This window comes from Oryctolagus cuniculus, chromosome 1 (assembly GCF_964237555.1).
Source record: "Oryctolagus cuniculus chromosome 1, mOryCun1.1, whole genome shotgun sequence".
NCBI lineage: Eukaryota > Metazoa > Chordata > Mammalia > Lagomorpha > Leporidae > Oryctolagus > Oryctolagus cuniculus.
Window position 1 is genome coordinate 56950678 of NC_091432.1, and position 16793 is coordinate 56967470.

The window sequence follows — 16793 nt, forward strand, 5'->3', positions numbered from 1 at the left end:
ACTTTCCCATGCCTCCAACTAGCAGAGAGAACAAGGAACTTCTTAGCCTCCATACCCATGTAAGCTCCAATCTCTCATAATAAACCTCTTTTTTTTTTTTTAAGATTTATTTATTTATTTGAAAGTCAGAGTTACACAGAGAGAGGAGAGGCAGAGAGAGAGAGAGAGAGAGAGAGAGAGAGAGAGAGGTCTTCCATCCGATGGTTCACTCCCCAACTGGCCGCAAGGGCTGGAGCTGCACGGATCCGAAGCAAGGAGCCAGGAATTTCCTCCATGTCTCCCACGTGGGTGCAGGGGCTCAAGGACTTGGGCCATCTTCTTACTGCTTTCCCAGGCCACAGCAGAGAGCTGGATTGGAAGAGGAGCAGCTGGGACTAGAACCAGCACCCATATGCGATGCCGGCACTTCAGGCCAGGGCATTAACCCACTGCGCCAGATCACTGGCCCTGAAAGTAAGAATTTTTAAAAAATATCTGGGACATAATACAAGGGTACTCCAAAAGGTTCATGAAAAATGGAGTTGAAGGCCAGCGCCGTGGCTCAATAGGCTAATCCTCCACTTTGCGGCACGGGCACACTGGGTTCTAGTCCCGGTCGGGTCGCCGGATTCTGTCCCGGTTGCCCCTTTTCCAGGCCAGCTCTCTGCTGTGGCCAGGGAATGCAGTGGAGGATAGCCCAAGTGCTTGGGCCCTGCACCCCATGGGAGACCAGGAGAAGCACCTGGCTCCTGGCTTCGGATCAGTGCGGTGCACCGGCCGCAGCGCGCTGGCCACGGCAGCCATTGGAGGGTGAACCAACGGCAAAGGAAGACCTTTCTCTCTGTCTCTCTCTCTCACTGTCCACTCTGCCTGTCAAAAAAAAAAAAAAAAAAAAAAAAAGGAGTTTAAAGGTAAGTTTATTTTGACACAAAAAATTTTCAAATGTATGCATATAAGCAGCCTTCAAAAAGTTAATTGAAAGTGCATATTTTGAAGAAACTGTGTATGGAATGAGGTTCTAAGAAGGGCAAAATAGGAGACAGAAAGGGTGTGGCCTGGATCTCTGACTCAAGCCCACGCAGGAAAGGCTGACCAAGAATACCCACACTGGAGTGTTCTGTGAGCAAGAAATAAACTTCAGTGCTAAGCCACAGTTACTGTGTTTCTTTGTTTCAGCAACTAGCTTTACTATCACCAAGGTGGGAGGGGAAGGGAATGGGAGCATAGATCATGAAGAGCTTTGTGGGCACAATGTAAAGATTTTATCACATATATAAATATATCTATAATACTCAACAATGAAGGAAATTCTGACACATACTACAACATGGATGAAACTTGAAGACATTATGTTATTTTAAATAAGCCACTCAATTTTTTTTTTTTTGACAGGCAGAGTTAGACAATGAGAGAGACAGACAGGTCTTCCGGCCGGCGCCGTGGTTCATTAGGCTAATCCTCCGCCTTGCAGCACCGGCACACCAGGTTCTAGTCCCGGTCGGGGTGCCGGATTCTGTCCCGGTTGCCCCTTTTCCAGGCCAGCTCTCTGCTGTGGCCAGAGAGTGCAGTGGAGGATGGCCCAAGTGCTTGGGCCCTGCACCCCATGGGAGACCAGGAGAAGCACCTGGCTCCTGCCATCAGATCAGTGCGGTGTGCAGGCCGCAGCGCGCCAGCCGCAGCGGCCATTGGAGGGTGAACCAACAGAAAAGGAAGACCTTTCTCTCTGTCTCTCTCTCTCTCACTGTCCACTCTGCCTGCAAAAAAAAAAAAAAAAAAAAAAAAAAAAAAAAAAAAAAAAAAAAGGTCTTCCTTCCGTTGGTTCACCCCCCAGTGTCCACTACGGCAATCGGAAGCCAAGAGCCAGGTGCTTCTCCTGGTCTCCCATGCAGGTGCAGGGCCCAAGCACTTGGGCCATCCTCCACTGCACTCCTGGACCACAGCAGAGAGCTGAACTGGAAGAGGAGCAACCGGGACTAGAACCTGGCATCCATATGGGATGCCAGCACCGTAGGCGGAGGATTAACCAAGTGAGCCACGGTGCCGGGCCCACAATTTTTTTTAAGATTTATTTTATTTGAAAGGCAGAATAACAGAGAAAGAGGGAGAGAGAGAATCTTCCATCAGGTGGTCCACTCCCCAAATTGCTGTAATGGGTAGAGGTGGGCCAGGAGGAAACCAGGAGCCTGGAACTCCATTGGATGTCCCACATTGGTGACAGGGGCCCAACCAGTTGGCCCATCTTCCACTGCTTTTTCCAGGCCATTAGCAGGGAACTAGATTGGAATTGGAGTAGCTGGGACATAAAGTGGCACATATATGGGATACTGGTGTCACAAGTGGCTTTACCTGCTATGCCACAAAGCCAGCTCCTGTGTATATGTTTTCTAAAGACTTATTTATCTGAAAGGCAGAGTTACACAGAGAGGCAAAGAGACAGAGATATCTTCCATGTGCTGGTTCACTCTCCAAATGGTTGCAGTGACAGGGGCTGCGCCAGGCTGAAGTCAGGGACCTAAAAATCCACCTGGGTCTCCCACGTGGGTGGCAGGGGCCCAAGTAATTTGGCCCTCTTCCATTGCTTTCCCAGATGCATTAGCAAGAAACTGGAGCAGAAGTGGAGCAGTTGGGACTTGAACTGGTGCTCTGATGTGGGATGCTGGCATCACAGGTGGCAGCTTAACACTCTGTGACACAGTGCTGACCCCAGTGACAAATATTGTATGATTCACTCATATGAGGTACTGAGATTAGTCAATTCATAGAAACATAAAGTGGAATGGTGGTTTCCAGAAGCTGGTGTGGGATGCGGGAATGAGGAATTACTATTTAATGGGTACAGTTTCAGTTCTGCAGCATGAAAAAAACTCTGGAGACCACGGTCACATACAACCTGAATGTCCTTAATGCCACTTAAAAATGATGAAGGTAAGTTTTCTTGTGTCTAGTCTACTATCATTTCTTAAATATGTATTTATTTATTTGAAAGGCAGAGTTACACAGAGAGAGGGTAAGAGAGATATTTCTTCCATCTGCTGGTTCACTCCCAAAATGGCCACAGTGGTCAGAGTTGGGCCAATCCAAAGCCAGGAGCCAGGAGCTTCTTCCAGGTCTTCCATGTGGGTGTAGGGGCCTAAGCACTTGGACTATCTTCCACTGTTTTCCAAGGCCATAAGCAAGGAACTGGATTGAAAGTGAAGATGCCAACCCTGCAGGTGGCAGCTTTACCCACTACACCACAGTGCTGACCCCCTACCTCCATTTTAATAATAGAAAAAGAAATCTGGGGACGGCACTGTGGCACAGTGGCGGTATCCCATATGGGCGCCATTTGAGACCGGGCTGCTCCACTTCCGATCCAGGTCTCTGCTATGGACTGGGAAAGCAGTACAAGATGGCCCAAGTCCTTGGGCCCCTGCACCTGTATGAGAGACCTGGAGGAAGCTCCTGGCTCCTGGCTTCAGATCAGCACAGCTCCAGCCGTTGCAGCCAATTGGGGAGTGAACCATTGGATAGAAGACCTCTCTCTCTCTCTGCCTCTCCTCTCTCTCTATAACTCTTTAAATAAATAAATAAATAAGAGGTGCCGGTGCTCGCTTCGGCAGCACATATACTAAAATTGGAGCGATACAGAGAAGATTAGCATGGCCCCTGTGCAAGGACGACACACAAATTTGTGAAGCATTCCACATTTTTTTGAAAAAAAAAAAAAAAAAAAAAAAAGAGGTGCCGGTGCTGTGGTGCAGTGGGTTAACACCCTGGCCTGAAGTGCCAGCATCCCATATGGGCACAGATTCTAGTCCCTGCTGCTCCTCTTCCAATCCAGCTCTCTGCTATGGCCTGGGAAAGCAGTAGAAGATGGCCCAAGTGCTTGGGCCCCTGTACCCACATGGGAGACCTGGAAGAGGCTCCTGGCTCCTGGCTTCGGATGGGCGCAGCTGCGGCTGTTGCGGCCATCTGGGGAGTAAACCATCGGACGGAAGACCTCTCTCTCTCTGCCTCTCCTCTCTCTGTGTAACTCTGACTTTCAAATAAATAAATTTTTTAAAAAATTCTTACTTTCAATAATTTTTTATTTAAAATTTTTTAATCTTTATTTTCATGTATTTGAAAGAATCCGGGGGCTGGCGCCGTGGCTCACTTTAATCCTCTGCCTGTGGCGCCAGCAACCCAAATAGGTGCCAGGTTCCAGTCCCGACTGCTTCTCATCCAGTCCAGCTCTCTGCTGTGGCCCGGGTGGGCAGTGGAGGATGGCCCAAGTGCTTGGGCCCCTGCACCCACATGGGAGACCGGGAAGAAGCACCTGGCTCCTGGCTTTGGGCTGGTGCGGTGCCAGCCACAGTGGCCATTTGGGGGGTGAACCAACAGAAGGAAGACATTTCTCTCTGTCTCTCTCTCTCTCACTGTCTATAACTCTACCTGTCAAAAATAAAATAATTAAAAAAAAAGAATCTGAGGGAGACTGAGAAATTTTCCATCAGCTGGTTCACTCCTCAAATGCCTGCCAACAGCCAGGACTGGGCCAGGAAGAAATGAAGAGCCCAGAACCCCATCTTTCATGGGACTCAAGTACCTGAGCCATCACTGGCTGCCTCCCAGGGTGTGTATTTCCAGGGACCTAGAATTTGGGGTGAATTTGTAACTGAAACCCAGATAGCCTGATATGGGTGCTGATGTCCCAAGTGATGTGTTACCTGCTGTGTCATGCAATTCTAATTCCTGAGAGGCTAATGTATGTCATCAGTTTACACAACTAGTAAGAATGAGAGGAGGAATTTAAACATTAAATCAAAAGAATATCTAGGGCCAGGATTGTGGCGTAGTAGGGTTAGGCTTCCACATGCAGTGCTGGCACCCCATTTGAGTGCTGGTTTGAGTCCCGGGTGCACCCTTTCCAATCCAACTCCCTGCTAATGACCTGGAAAAGCATCAGAAGATGGCCCAAGTCCTTGGACCCCTGTACCTATGTGGGAGACCTGGAAGAAGCTCCTGGCTTCTGGCTTCAGGCTTCAGATCGACACAGCTCCAGCTGTTGCACCCATTTGGGGAGTGGACCAGTGGATGGAAGACCTCCCTTTGTCTATCTGTAGCTATGCCTCTCAAATAAAAAAAAATCTTTGAAAAAAAATCCAGTTCTATATTTTTTTCTGACTCTCTAAGAAGAAACCACTCTGCCAAATGTATTTCCTACTGGGAAGGAGATCACTTTATAATTGAGTGTTCTGGGCCTCTGAGCAGTTACATTTCCCTGGGCAAATTAATACAATTTTGCCTTTAAAAAAAAAAGTTTGTTTATTTATTTATTTGAAAGGCGGAGTTACAGAGAAAGAGAATTCTTCCATCCGCTGGTTCACTCCCCAGATGGCTGCAATAGCGGGAGGTGGGCCAATCTGAAGCCAGGAGCTTCTTCTGGGTCTCCCACGTCGGTACAGGGGTCCAAGGACTTAGGCCATTTTCTGCTGCTTTCCCAGGCCATAGCAGAGAGCTGGATCGGAAGAGAAGCAGCCCATATGGGATGCCGGCACTGCAGGTGGTGCTCTACCCATTAGGTTACAGAGCCAGCCTCTGCTTTTCTTTTTAACTTGTTTTATGAGTTGAGTTAGTGTGAGAGGTCTTCCAATACCTGATCACTCTGGATACACTGGATTGAAAGTGTCTGGATTTTTAAGCTGATAACATTTATTCCTATTTCAAGTCCCTTCTTCCACATGAACCCCAGAGTAAACTTTCTAAGCTGTAGGTCAGATCTTGTTATTCCTTGGATTAAATTCCTCCCAGTTGGCCCTGTCCATCCATATACCCTATAGGGTCGATTCTTCTTTTCTTTTTCTGTATTTCTTTCTCGATTCATTTAAGAGAGAAAGAAAAAGAAAAAGAAAGAGAAAGAAAGAAAGAAAGAAAGAAAGAAAGAAAGAAAGGAAGGAAGGAAGGAAGGAAGGAAGGAAGGAAGGAAGGAAGGAAGGAAGGAAGGAATATAGGAATATTCCATCTGGTGGTTCACTCCTCAAATGGATGCCATGGCAGGGGGCTGGGACAGGCTGAATCCAGGAACATGGAACTCCCCCATATGGTTTCCCACTTGAATGCTAGGGGCCCAAATATTTGGACCATCATCTACTGCTTTCCCAGGCAAATTTGCAGGGAGCAGGATCAGAAGCAGAGCAGCAAGGACTGGAACTGGCACTCCACTATGGGATGGTGGTGTTGGGAGCAGCAGCTTGATTGGCTGCACCACAACCATGGCCTCAGGATTAATTTTCTTAAGATTTTTTAAAAAAAGATTTTATTTATATATTTGAGAGGTAGAGTTACAGAGAGAGGGAGAGAAAGAGAGAAAGGTTTTCCATCTCCTGGTTTACTCCCCAAATGGCAGCAATGGCCAGGGCTGGGTCAGGCTGAAGCCATGAGCCTGATTCTCCATTTGGGTATCCCTCACGAGTGGCAGAGGCCCAAGAACTTGGGCATCTTCTGTTGACTTTCCAGGCACATTATCAAGGAGCTGAATCGGAAGTGGCGCAGCCTGGACTTGATACCGCATCGCTGAACCATAGAATGGATGGGGTAGGGGTGGGGGACGATGACACCAGGATTCTTTTTTTTTTTTTTTTAAGATTTATTTATTGGCCGACACCACGGCTCACTAGGCTAATCCTCCGCCTGCGGCACCGGCACACCGGGTTCTAGTCCAGGTTGGGGTGCCAGATTCTGTCCTGGCTGCCCCTCTTCCAGGCCAGCTCTCTGCATTGGCCCGGAAGTGCAGTGGAGGATGGCCCAAGTGCTTGGGCCCTGCACCTGGCTCCTGGCTTTGGATCAGTGTGGTGCGCCGGCTGCAGCGGCCATTGGAGGGTGAACCAACGGCAAAGGAAGACCTTTCTCTCTCTCTCTCTCTCTCACTGTCCACTCTGCCTGTCAAAAAAAAAAAAGTATTTATTTATCTGAAAAGCTGAGTCACAGAGAGACGGGGGAGAGGGGCAGAAGTCTTGCATCAACTGGTTCAGTCCTCATACAGCCACAGTAGCTGGAGCTGTGCCAATCTGAAGCCAGGAGCCTGGAACTTCTTCCAGGCCTCTCACGCAAGTGCAGGGGCCCAAAGACCTGGGCCATCTTCTATTGCTTTCCCAGGCCATAGCTGAGAGCTGGATGGGAAGCGGAGCAGCCGGGACTTGAATCAGTGCCTGGCACCGCAGACTAAGGCTTTAACCTGCTGAGCCATGCCAGCCCTCAGGAGTAATTCTTCAGCCTGGCATTTGAGGCTGTTTTCACTGTGTCCTGTTCCTCCCTCCCTGGTTTGACTCCTTTCATATCTCCATCTCTAGCCTTGATGAACTGCTTGCTGTTGCCTTCACACACTTTTATCTGTCACTCCTTATCGTCCCACATGCTGCATCAAACATCTTTTTCCCTTCCTCTTATACCTGAGGAGTTCCTGTCGATCCTCCAGAACTCAGGTCAGAGTAAAAATTTCTAGAAACCTTCCCTGATCATTTTCCAACCTGGAGAGCTGTCCTTGCTATGCTCTGTAACTGTTGGCATTCTCTGATTCTTCTCTACTGCTGGTGTTCACAGCATGGAACAGCAGCATAGGCTGGGGCCTCCATCCCTCTGAATGGCACCTTACCTTCTCCTCACTTTCCTCCCATTAGTTCAAGCAGGTTAGATACAGGGAGGTGTGGCTGCTGTGTGCTGAGTGATGTTGGCTGTGACCTCCAGGCCATCCTCCCCCAGGGAACCAATACTTAAGAGAATTATCCAGGAGAGAACCCAGGAGAGCACCCTGGCTCAGCCTTTGTGGAAACCAGTTTAGTGGCAGCCTGCCAGAGCAAATCTTGAGCACAATCCTTTCTGGAACAACAATATCAGTGCTAATAACTTCGGTAACATTTGCTGAATGCCTTCTGTGTTTCAGGCACTATTTTCATTGCTTTGCCTATATTTGTAATCTTCACAAAAACCACAACTGCTGGCGCCTAGGGATTAAATAACTTGCCCAAAATGATACAACAAATGATAAAGCAAGGTTTCAAATTTGAGGATTATGTTAGAGCCCATGCGAGTGACCGCTATACTGTAAAGCCTTCTGGGCCTCTGATCTTCCATTTCAAGGGATAGAAGGATACCCCTGCCTCGCTTCTGTGAAAATGAGTTTGGAGGGTCCCAGGAAAAGGACCAGGAGGTGTCCCCCTGCCCCGTTTCTCACCTTCTTTTTGCAGGAAAAGCTGCTCAAGAATGGACTTGAGGGGCTGAGACTGGCGTAGCGGGTGAAGCCTCTGCCCGCAGTGCTGGCATCCCATATGGGTGCCGGTTTGAGTCCTGGCTGCTCCACTTGCGATCCAGCTCTCTGCTATGGCCTGGGAACGCAGTAGAAGATGGTCCAAGTCCTTTGGCCCCTGCACCCACGTGGGAGACCCGGAAGAAGCTCCTGGCTTCGGATCTGCGCGGCTCTGGTCTTTGCAGCCATCTAGGGAGTCAACCAGCAGATGGAAGACCTCTCTCTGTCTCTGCCTCTCCTTCTCTGTGTAACTCTTTCAAATAAATACATAAATCTTTAAAAAAGAGGAAAGAATGGACTTGATAATTCCCACAGTGAAGAGGAGGAAGGGATGAGCCGGAGTGACAGGAGAGGGGAAGAGAGGTGCGTGGGAAAAGGCCTGGCTGGAGGATAGGGAGCCGGGAGGTGACCTCCAGCCCGGAATCCTGGTCCAGGCTTTGTCTCTTCAACTCCATGTAACCTTCCCTGGGCCTCAGCTTCCCCATCTGTAAGACACGGATACATTTTTTTTTTTTTTTGACAGGCAGAGTGGACAGTGAGAGAGAGAGACAGAGAGAAAGGTCTTCCTTTTGCCGTTGGTTCACCCTCCAATGGCCCCCGCGCTGCGGCCGGCGCACCGCGCCGATCCGATGGCAGGAGCCAGGAGCCAGGTGCTTTTCCTGGTCTCCCATGGGGTGCAGGGCCCAAGCACCTGGGCCATCCTCCACTGCACTCCCTGGCCACAGCAGAGGGCTGGCCTGGAAGAGGGGCAACCGGGACAGAATCCGGCGCCCCGACCGGCGCCGCTAGGCGGAGGATTAGCCTAGTGAGCCGGGGCGCCGGCCAAGACACGGATACATTTAAGACCAGCTGGCCCACGCCCTCAAAAGAGAAAGGGGGCATCCTCAACTCAGTATACTGAGGAAAAGACCAGGGTAGGCGGGCAGGGAGAAGGCGCCGTAGGGGGCGACTAGGCTGAGCCTAGGGACTCTACTGGGCAGGCCTTGAGCTTAGTCCTGCGACCTGAGCCCGTGACACGCCGGGTTAAAGAGGTCTAGGGCCTCTAGCAGGTGACCAGGAGAGCGGCGCAGCACGGACCAGGGCCACAGCTCTGCGGGATATATACCCACTCTTCCTGCACCTCCTCAGCCCTCCCCAAGGGAGTCGCAGTCCGGGAGGTGGCGGTTGCGGGGGACCCGGCAGCGGACAGTTGCGCTGCGGCGACAGCCAGGGAAGCTGCGGCCCGCGCGGCCTGAAGAGCATCACGTCATCCTTTCGGCTAGGCGCCCGCCCCCTCCCCGACGGCGCTTGCGCAGGCGCGGCGGGAGGGGGCCGCGGCGGAGCTCTTCCCGGCGCTTTCCGCCCTTCTCTAAGCTCCGCCGGCTCGCGGCGCTCTCGGCTGGCGGCGGCGGCGCAGAGGGGAAGGAGTCCAGGATGCGGCGCGGGGGGGCCCAGTGCCCCCCTGCCCCGTCACGGCAGCCGCGGCGGCCGCGGGGACCGGGCCAGGGCCGGGGGCGGCGGCCTGAGCCGCGGTAGCGGCGGGCGGGGCGGCCTGAGGGCGGGCGGGCGGGAGCCCGGGTGCGGGGGCTCCGCGCCGCTCCGCACGGCCCGGCCCGTCTCGGCCCCGGCGCCATGAGCGGCGGCGGCGGTGGCGGCGGCGGCGGTGGCGGCGGCGGTGGGGGCTCGGCGCCCAATCGCTTCGCCGACTACTTTGTCATCTGCGGGCTGGACACCGAGACCGGGCTGGAGCCGGACGAGCTGTCGGGTGAGTACGCGCAGTGCCCGCCGCGACTCGGGGCCCTGAGGAGAGCGTCCCGCTTCCCGCACCCCGCTTTGTCCCGGGAACCGGGTGAGGGTCGTCGGGAGGGCTCCGGGCGGCGCGGGCGAGGGGGACGTTGGCCAGAGGAGGGAAGCGGCCGGACTGTCCCTGCGCGGAGAGGGAGCGAGCGGCCGCTCCGGCCCCAGGCGCTGCGGGCCTGTGGTCGGCCACAGGGACGAGGGCAGGGATGAGAGAGTTAGTGTCGAATTAGGGGAAACTTGTCTTCTAAACACCCGATAGGGAGAGAAAAGGCATCCCGCGTCCTAGTGAAAGTAAGCCTGCCCCGCTCCACCCCGGGCCAAACAAAACAAAAACTTGGTGAGTTTATCTGGCCTCTTCCCAACAAGCCTGTGACACCAGTTCCTCAAAACCGTTATAACGCAGGCCCCTGGGTTTTCCTGCTCTGCCCCTCTGGCTGGGACGTGAAGTAATAAAGTGAAGTTGGCCCGCACCAGGATGGAAGGTCCCTTGGCGCTGGGAAGGGCTTGCGGCCCCCGGCCATGCCCTTTTGTGAAAAGTAATCCATGTCCCTTTTGAGGACCAGGGTCGTTGGTGTGTGTCCGAGGGGGCTGGCTTGTGGAGAGGCTACTCAAGCCATCTTTCCAAGCCAAGGTAGTGGGGGAGTGGAGAGGGGCCCTGATCACATCTGGCATTCGGTGCAGATCAGGGTCAGGATTATTAAAACACCCCTGAATTCCACTGCACCACCATTGGAGCCTTGGAGTTGCAACAACTTGGAAAAGTTTTTGGCTGGAGCATCCCGTGAGCAGATTTCAAGTGGGCGGAGGTTTGTTGTGTCAGACTTTTAAGTTGTGTCATCCTGATTTGATGAGGGAAACTCCTTTGCACTTTTCTGTCATGATGTGGTCACTCTCCAAAGTGCACAGCCTGCTGACTAATTTTACTTTGCTTCAGAGATGACAGGACAGATTGCTTGGTCACCAGAAAAATTCCAGGGTTTCTTCTGGGGGAAAAAAAAAAAGTTGTGTGCATGCTTCAAATGACAAAACATAGACTGTTTCTTTTAAAAAAATTTGAGATAAATTGGTGCCTTAAGAAGGCCAGAAAAGATACTGAATTGCCTCAAATTACTAGTAGGTAGATGAAAAAAAAAAATCATGAACTGGTGATATAGTTACCATTAGGCCTTTTGTTGGGTTATTTATTGTTTCAGGCTCACTTTTTTAGATACTCAGATACTTATAATACAGATGTTAATTTTTTTATTGGTCTTATATGGATTAAGTTTGTAGCCTGATGCAGCAGTTGGAATTCAGTTCAAGGTATTGTTGCTGGAAAGGATCTCAGAGAGGAAGATGAGGCCCAGGAAGGATAGTAGTGCTAAATCCCGGTTAATAACTTGACCCTTTGTCCTGTGCTCCTCCCATGACGCTCAACTGCATCTCATTGGCCTGACTGCAGATGTTTAGAAAGCATTAACAGGTTGAGAAAGATTGAAAATAACAAAGGTCTTCTTAACAGAAAGTTTAAGGTGGTAGAATAAATCAATGTTATTTTTATGCTGTGCTTTTGAGTATGTGTTAAATTGTATAGACATAGGTTTTGGAAAATAGAGAGGTTTGCAAATGATAAAATATAGGAATGAAGCTGGGAAGTACTATTAATGGGTTTTGGGGTCAAACATTTCTGTTTTGCTGTTGACTATCTCTGTGACTGGGGATGAGTTGAATAATTCTGCCAGGGAAGAGAGAATATAAGTAAAAAAAAAATCTCATCAAGTAGACTCTCAAAAAATGTGAAAAAAAATCTCATTTCATTAAAAGAGAAATGTTATTATTCTCTGTTGTACTATGTGAAAGCTTATTGGAAGAATAAAGAAAGGGGGTTGAGTTGTATAAAATATACAAAGGAGAGCATTTCTGTCTTTTTAAAATGTGGTTGCAGTAGTGGAATGCCAAAACTATCTAATAGGCGACCTTTGTTAGAATAGGCACTGATTGAAGGACTTTTTTTTTTTTTTTTCTCCTTCATTTCATTCTGGGGGTTGGTAGGGGAATCTGGACTACCAAGAGAGAATCTTTGAATAAGACAAAATGGAATACAAATAGCTCTCTGTGAGTCCATGCTGAGACTCTCCAGGGTGCATTTTCTCTTCTCAGCCTGCCTTAGAGCTCCCAAACTGATGATGTCATAGCCAGTAAAACTTCAGGAAATTGTGAATTGCACCTAGATTCTCTAGGGAGGTGCTGAGGAGTCTCTATCTCCAAGCAAATTAAATTGTGTGGGCATACCTCAGGTAGCTTCCTAAAAAGTGAACCCAAAATGAGCAAATCAAAGCTCTCCAGTGTTCCATCTGGTTTTGTGGAGAAGGGGTAAGATTTGTGCCTCTGTTTAGGGTAGTGAGCACAGCTTGCTGTGATGATGGGGGCTGAGATCACTGGGTTTTGTAGGAGTCTCGCCTTGTCCTCTCCTTCCCCTTTCTTGCAAACTCAAGCATTTAAGCAAGTCATGTAGTTCTTTGTTGTGCAAGCAGATGAGGAAGGTGTGAAAATTGATTTTTGTTTTTTTCTGGTTGTTGAGGAAGTACTTTGAGTTGGAAGTAGAACAAGGTAATCTATGGGTAAAGTACAAATCTGGTTAACTTTTGGAAATGGTATATGTTTTCTGTCTTTTTTGAACTTATTGGTTAGATAAGGAAATCTGGAAGAATGGCTTCTAATTTCTGGTTTTCTATTTCTGTTGGTCCATCCTAAGTGAGGAGGCAGACGGTAGTAGAGTCCAGTCCTTCTTTCCATCCCTTTAATGTGGTTGTGTCCTGGCATCTTCATTTTCCTTTCTTCTTCTTCTTCTCTTTTTTTTTTTTTTCCCCAAAGATTTACTTATTTATTTGAAAGTCAAAGTGACACAGAGAGAGAAGGAGAGGCAGGGAGAATGAGAGAGAGAGAGGTCTTCCATCTGCTGGTTCACTCCCCAGTTGGCAGCAACAGCCAGAGCTGTGCTGATCAGGAGCCAGGAGCTTCCTGTGGGTCCCCCACGTGGGTACAGGGGCCCAAGAACTTGGGCCATCTTCCACTGCCCTCCCAGTCCATAGCAGAGAGCTGGATCAGAAGTGGAGCAGCCGGGACACGAACCGGCACCCATATGGGATGCTGGCACTGCAGGCAGCAGCTTTACCCTCTATGCCACAGCACCAGCCCCTCCTTTCTTCTTATTGTCAGCATCCGTGACAGCAGAAGACTTTGTGGTGAGGTGGGATTTGAGTTTACTTTTCCCATCTGCCTGAGAATTAAGGTTCCAGAATCCTTATGACTCATTTCTCACCTTGGTATCTCTAAGTTCCTCTGAATTGACCCAGTCTCAGTATTGGCATGTAAGTATCCTGAGTTCTTTCATCCAGTATGCCAGCTTTCCCAGGCTCTAGCAGAGTGACTTGCCAAGAGTTGAAGAGAAAGGGATAGAGAGAAGGAAAGATGGAGACTGGCAAGGAGCCTGTATGAACTTACTTAAAACATTGAGAATACACTGAAATCGTCTGTTCAAGTCACTCTTAGGAGAGAAAAACTGCTAACTGTCCAGAAAAACCTGAAGACTCATCAGTTCATAGTCTTCCTTAACCGTATTGTGCTATATTAGAACTTCAGAATTATGGGATGTCAAACATGGATGCACCCTTGAAAAACGATATAACCTTCTGATTTTACAGATGAGGAAATGAGGTCCTGTGAAAGTGGGAGAATATCTGTCTTCTCTTGCTGTGTTTCATTCCTTTGCTACTTGAGGATATTTTGCATTCTTTAAAAAAAATTTTTTTTTATTTTGCATTCTTTGTAGTAATCTGATGGAGGCAGAGGCAAGTAAACATTTGTGTTGTGTGGGCAAGAGCAGACATTATGGCGTTTTTTCCCCTAGTCCAGGTTTCTGTTTAATTTTAATGTAGAGTATTGTGTGTGATCATCATTATGGGTATCATAATTTTTTGTTTTAACTTTTGATATAATTTTATACTTAAAAGAAACATTGACATGAATAGAACAGAGGACTCTAGGACATTCTTTAGAATTATGAACATTTTGCCCCATTTGTTGTATTACTTAAATGTGTACCCTCCATATACACCAGACATGCATACACAAGTGACTTTTTTAGATATATTTCATATGCCATGCAATTTACTTATTTTTTAAATGATTTTTTAAAAACTTATTTGAAAGGTGGAGTTACAGAGAGGCAGAGAGAGAGCTCCTTTATCCGCTGGTTCACTTCACAGGTGACCATAATGGTTGGAGTGGGCCAGTCTGAAGCCAGGAGTCAGGAGCTTCTTTGAGGTCTCACACATGGGTGCAGGGCCCCCAGGACTTAGGCCATCTTCCACTGCTCTCTCAGTTCATAGCAGAGAGCTGGATCGGAAGTGGAGTAGCCGGGTCTCAAACCAGTGCCCGTATTGGATGCCGGCACTGAAGGCAGCGGCTTTACCTGCTATGCCACAGCGCCGGCCTGCACTTATTTTTTAATGCATTCAATTTAGTGATTTGTGGTATAGTCACAGAATGGTACAGTCATCACTATTAGTATAATCAATTTTAGCATATGATCATTATTCTCCCCCCAAAACCTATACTCATAAACAGTTATTCCCCATTTTCTCTCATAATATTAACTCCTGACTGTAGGCTACTGCTAACCTACTTTCAATCTCTGTAGGCTGCCAATTTTGAACATTTCATGTAAGTGGAATCATATATCGCCTAGTCTCTTCTTACTGGCTTTTTTCACTTAGCATAATGTTTTCAAGATTTGTCTATGTTGTACATGTGTCATTGAGTCATTTTTTTTTTTTTGAAGATTTATTTTATTTACTTGAAAGGTAGAGTTACAGAGAGAGTGAGAGAGAGATCTTCCATCCGCTGGTTCACTCCCCAAATGGCTGCAAAGGCTGGGACTGCACCAGACCAAAACCAGGAGGCAGGAGCTTCATCTGGGTCTCCTTTAAAGTGCAGGGACCCAAGCAGTTGGACCCTGCTCTTTTGCTTTCCCAGGCACATTAGAAAGGAGTTTGATTGGAAGTAGAACAGCCGGGGCTCAAACCGGCACCCATATGGGATGCTGGCATTGCAGGTGGTGGCTTAACCCATTATGCCACAACTCTGGCTCCAAGACATTGGTTTTTATGACTGAATAATATTCTATAATATGATGGTCCATTAGTTGATGGACACTTGGGTTGTTTGCACTCCTTAATTATTATGAATAACACTGCTGTGAACATTTGTGGATACATTTTTATATGGCATGTATTTTCATTTCTCCTGGCTATATATCTAGGAGTGAAGTCACTAGGTCATATGGTAACTCTGTGTTTAACCTTTTGACTGTCTGCCAATCAGTTTTCCAAAGCAGCTGCACTGGTTTGCATTTCTAGCAACAGTGTCTGTATTGTCACCAACACTTACTGTTTTTTTTATTATAGCCATCCTAGTGGGTATGAGGTGGTATCTTATGGTTTTGATTTGCATATCCTTGATGGCTGAGACAGATGTTTTATTTTAAAGAAAAAAAGCCAGGCCTTCCCAAGAGATGAAACAACTCTAAAAAGTTTGAGAATGCTTGAGTTTGGGTCCTGGCTCTGGTTCAGATTCTATCTCCCTGCTAATGTACACCCTGGGAGGCAGCAGCAGATAGTAGCTCGGGTAGTTGAATCTTGCCACCCAGGTGGGATATCTGGATTGAGTTCTGAACTCCTGCCTTTGGCCTACCAGAGCCCTGCTTATTGCAGGCATTTGGGGAGTAAACCAGTGGATGGAAGATCTCCGTGTCTCTGTCTTTCTGCCTTCCAAATTAAAACAGAACAAAGCAAACACCTAAGTGAGCCAATTTCAAACTGGGAATTGATATGAAGTAATCTTTTTCTTTTCTTTCTTTTTTTTTTTTTTTTAAGAAAGCTTTTGTTTAATGAATATAAATTGCATAGGTACATCTCTTTTTTTTAAAGTTTTTTTTAAAAGATTTATTATTTATTTGAAAGTCAGAGTTACACACAGAGAGAAGAGAGGCAGAGAGAGAGGTCTTCCATCTGCTGATTCACTCCCCAGTTGGCTGCAGTGGTAGGAGCTTCGCCGATCTGAGGCCAGGAGCCATTTTGGGCCATCTTCCACTGCTTTCCTAGGCCATGGCAGAGAGCTGGATCGGAAGCAGAGCAGCCGGGTCTTGAACCGCTGCCCATATGGGATGCCGGCACTGCAGGTGGCGGCTTTTACCCGTTATGTCACAACGCTGGGCCCTAAACTTAAAAGTTTTTATCCTCTCTGCCAGGTTGTCACTTCTGGGGCAGATTCCCTTATGGTCATTTTATAAAGGCATCTCTGTTGGGAAGCCTAGATTCCTAGCTGCAGCAGTGCTTGAGTCCTGATAGCTTCCCTCAGGCATTTGCGGAGGTCAAGGCTGCTGTATTAGGGCACAGTCCCTAAGACACCCACTAACTTCAGTTGGAGAGACTGAATATTGTCAGAACATAAGAGAACTGTACTTGACTTTCTCAGGTGGGGAGGACCACATGGAAAATAAGTGGATTTTACTTTAAGGACATTGGTGCCCTGCTTCTTTCTTCTTAGGAGGAAACCCTGAGTCACAGTGTTTGGTGCTTAAACAAAGTTCTCTTACACTGTTCAGCCCTTCCTTCCTTCCTAGATTAAAAATAAAGTTTTCTCTGCCTAAGGCCTCTTTTGGCAACACCCTTTTTTCCCATCCCATATCCTTTTATAAACTTGTGTTTTGGCTAACCCTAATGGAAAG

General features: G+C 48.2%; 1 protein-coding gene, 1 long non-coding RNA gene and 1 other non-coding gene across 6 annotated transcripts in view; 2 read left to right on the forward strand and 1 right to left on the reverse strand.

The window, feature by feature from the left end:
- Window positions 1-3565: 3565 nt before the first annotated feature.
- Window positions 3566-3672, forward strand: LOC138847735 (U6 spliceosomal RNA). The gene has a single exon (XR_011385683.1). It is a non-coding gene; the product is annotated as a U6 spliceosomal RNA (small nuclear RNA).
- A 3230-nt stretch (window positions 3673-6902) lies between these two features.
- On the reverse strand, window positions 6903-9643 carry LOC138849595 (uncharacterized). The gene is made up of 2 exons (XR_011388539.1): window positions 9355-9643; window positions 6903-8730 (listed from the first exon to the last, which is right to left on the reverse strand). It is a non-coding gene; the product is annotated as an uncharacterized lncRNA (long non-coding RNA).
- A 146-nt stretch (window positions 9644-9789) lies between these two features.
- DENND5A (DENN domain containing 5A) overlaps window positions 9790-16793 on the forward strand; it is a 128465-nt gene continuing 121461 nt past the window's right edge. For 2 of the 4 annotated variants that reach the window (XM_070073625.1, XM_070073626.1), the window contains exon 1: window positions 9794-9989. In XM_070073625.1, the coding sequence (XP_069929726.1) occupies window positions 9857-9989 (133 nt within the window). In that variant the 5' untranslated portion in view covers window positions 9794-9856. Of the gene's footprint in view, window positions 9990-16793 lie in introns of all 4 variants that reach the window. The other 2 variants (XM_070073630.1, XM_070073634.1) reach the window with 2 other exon arrangements.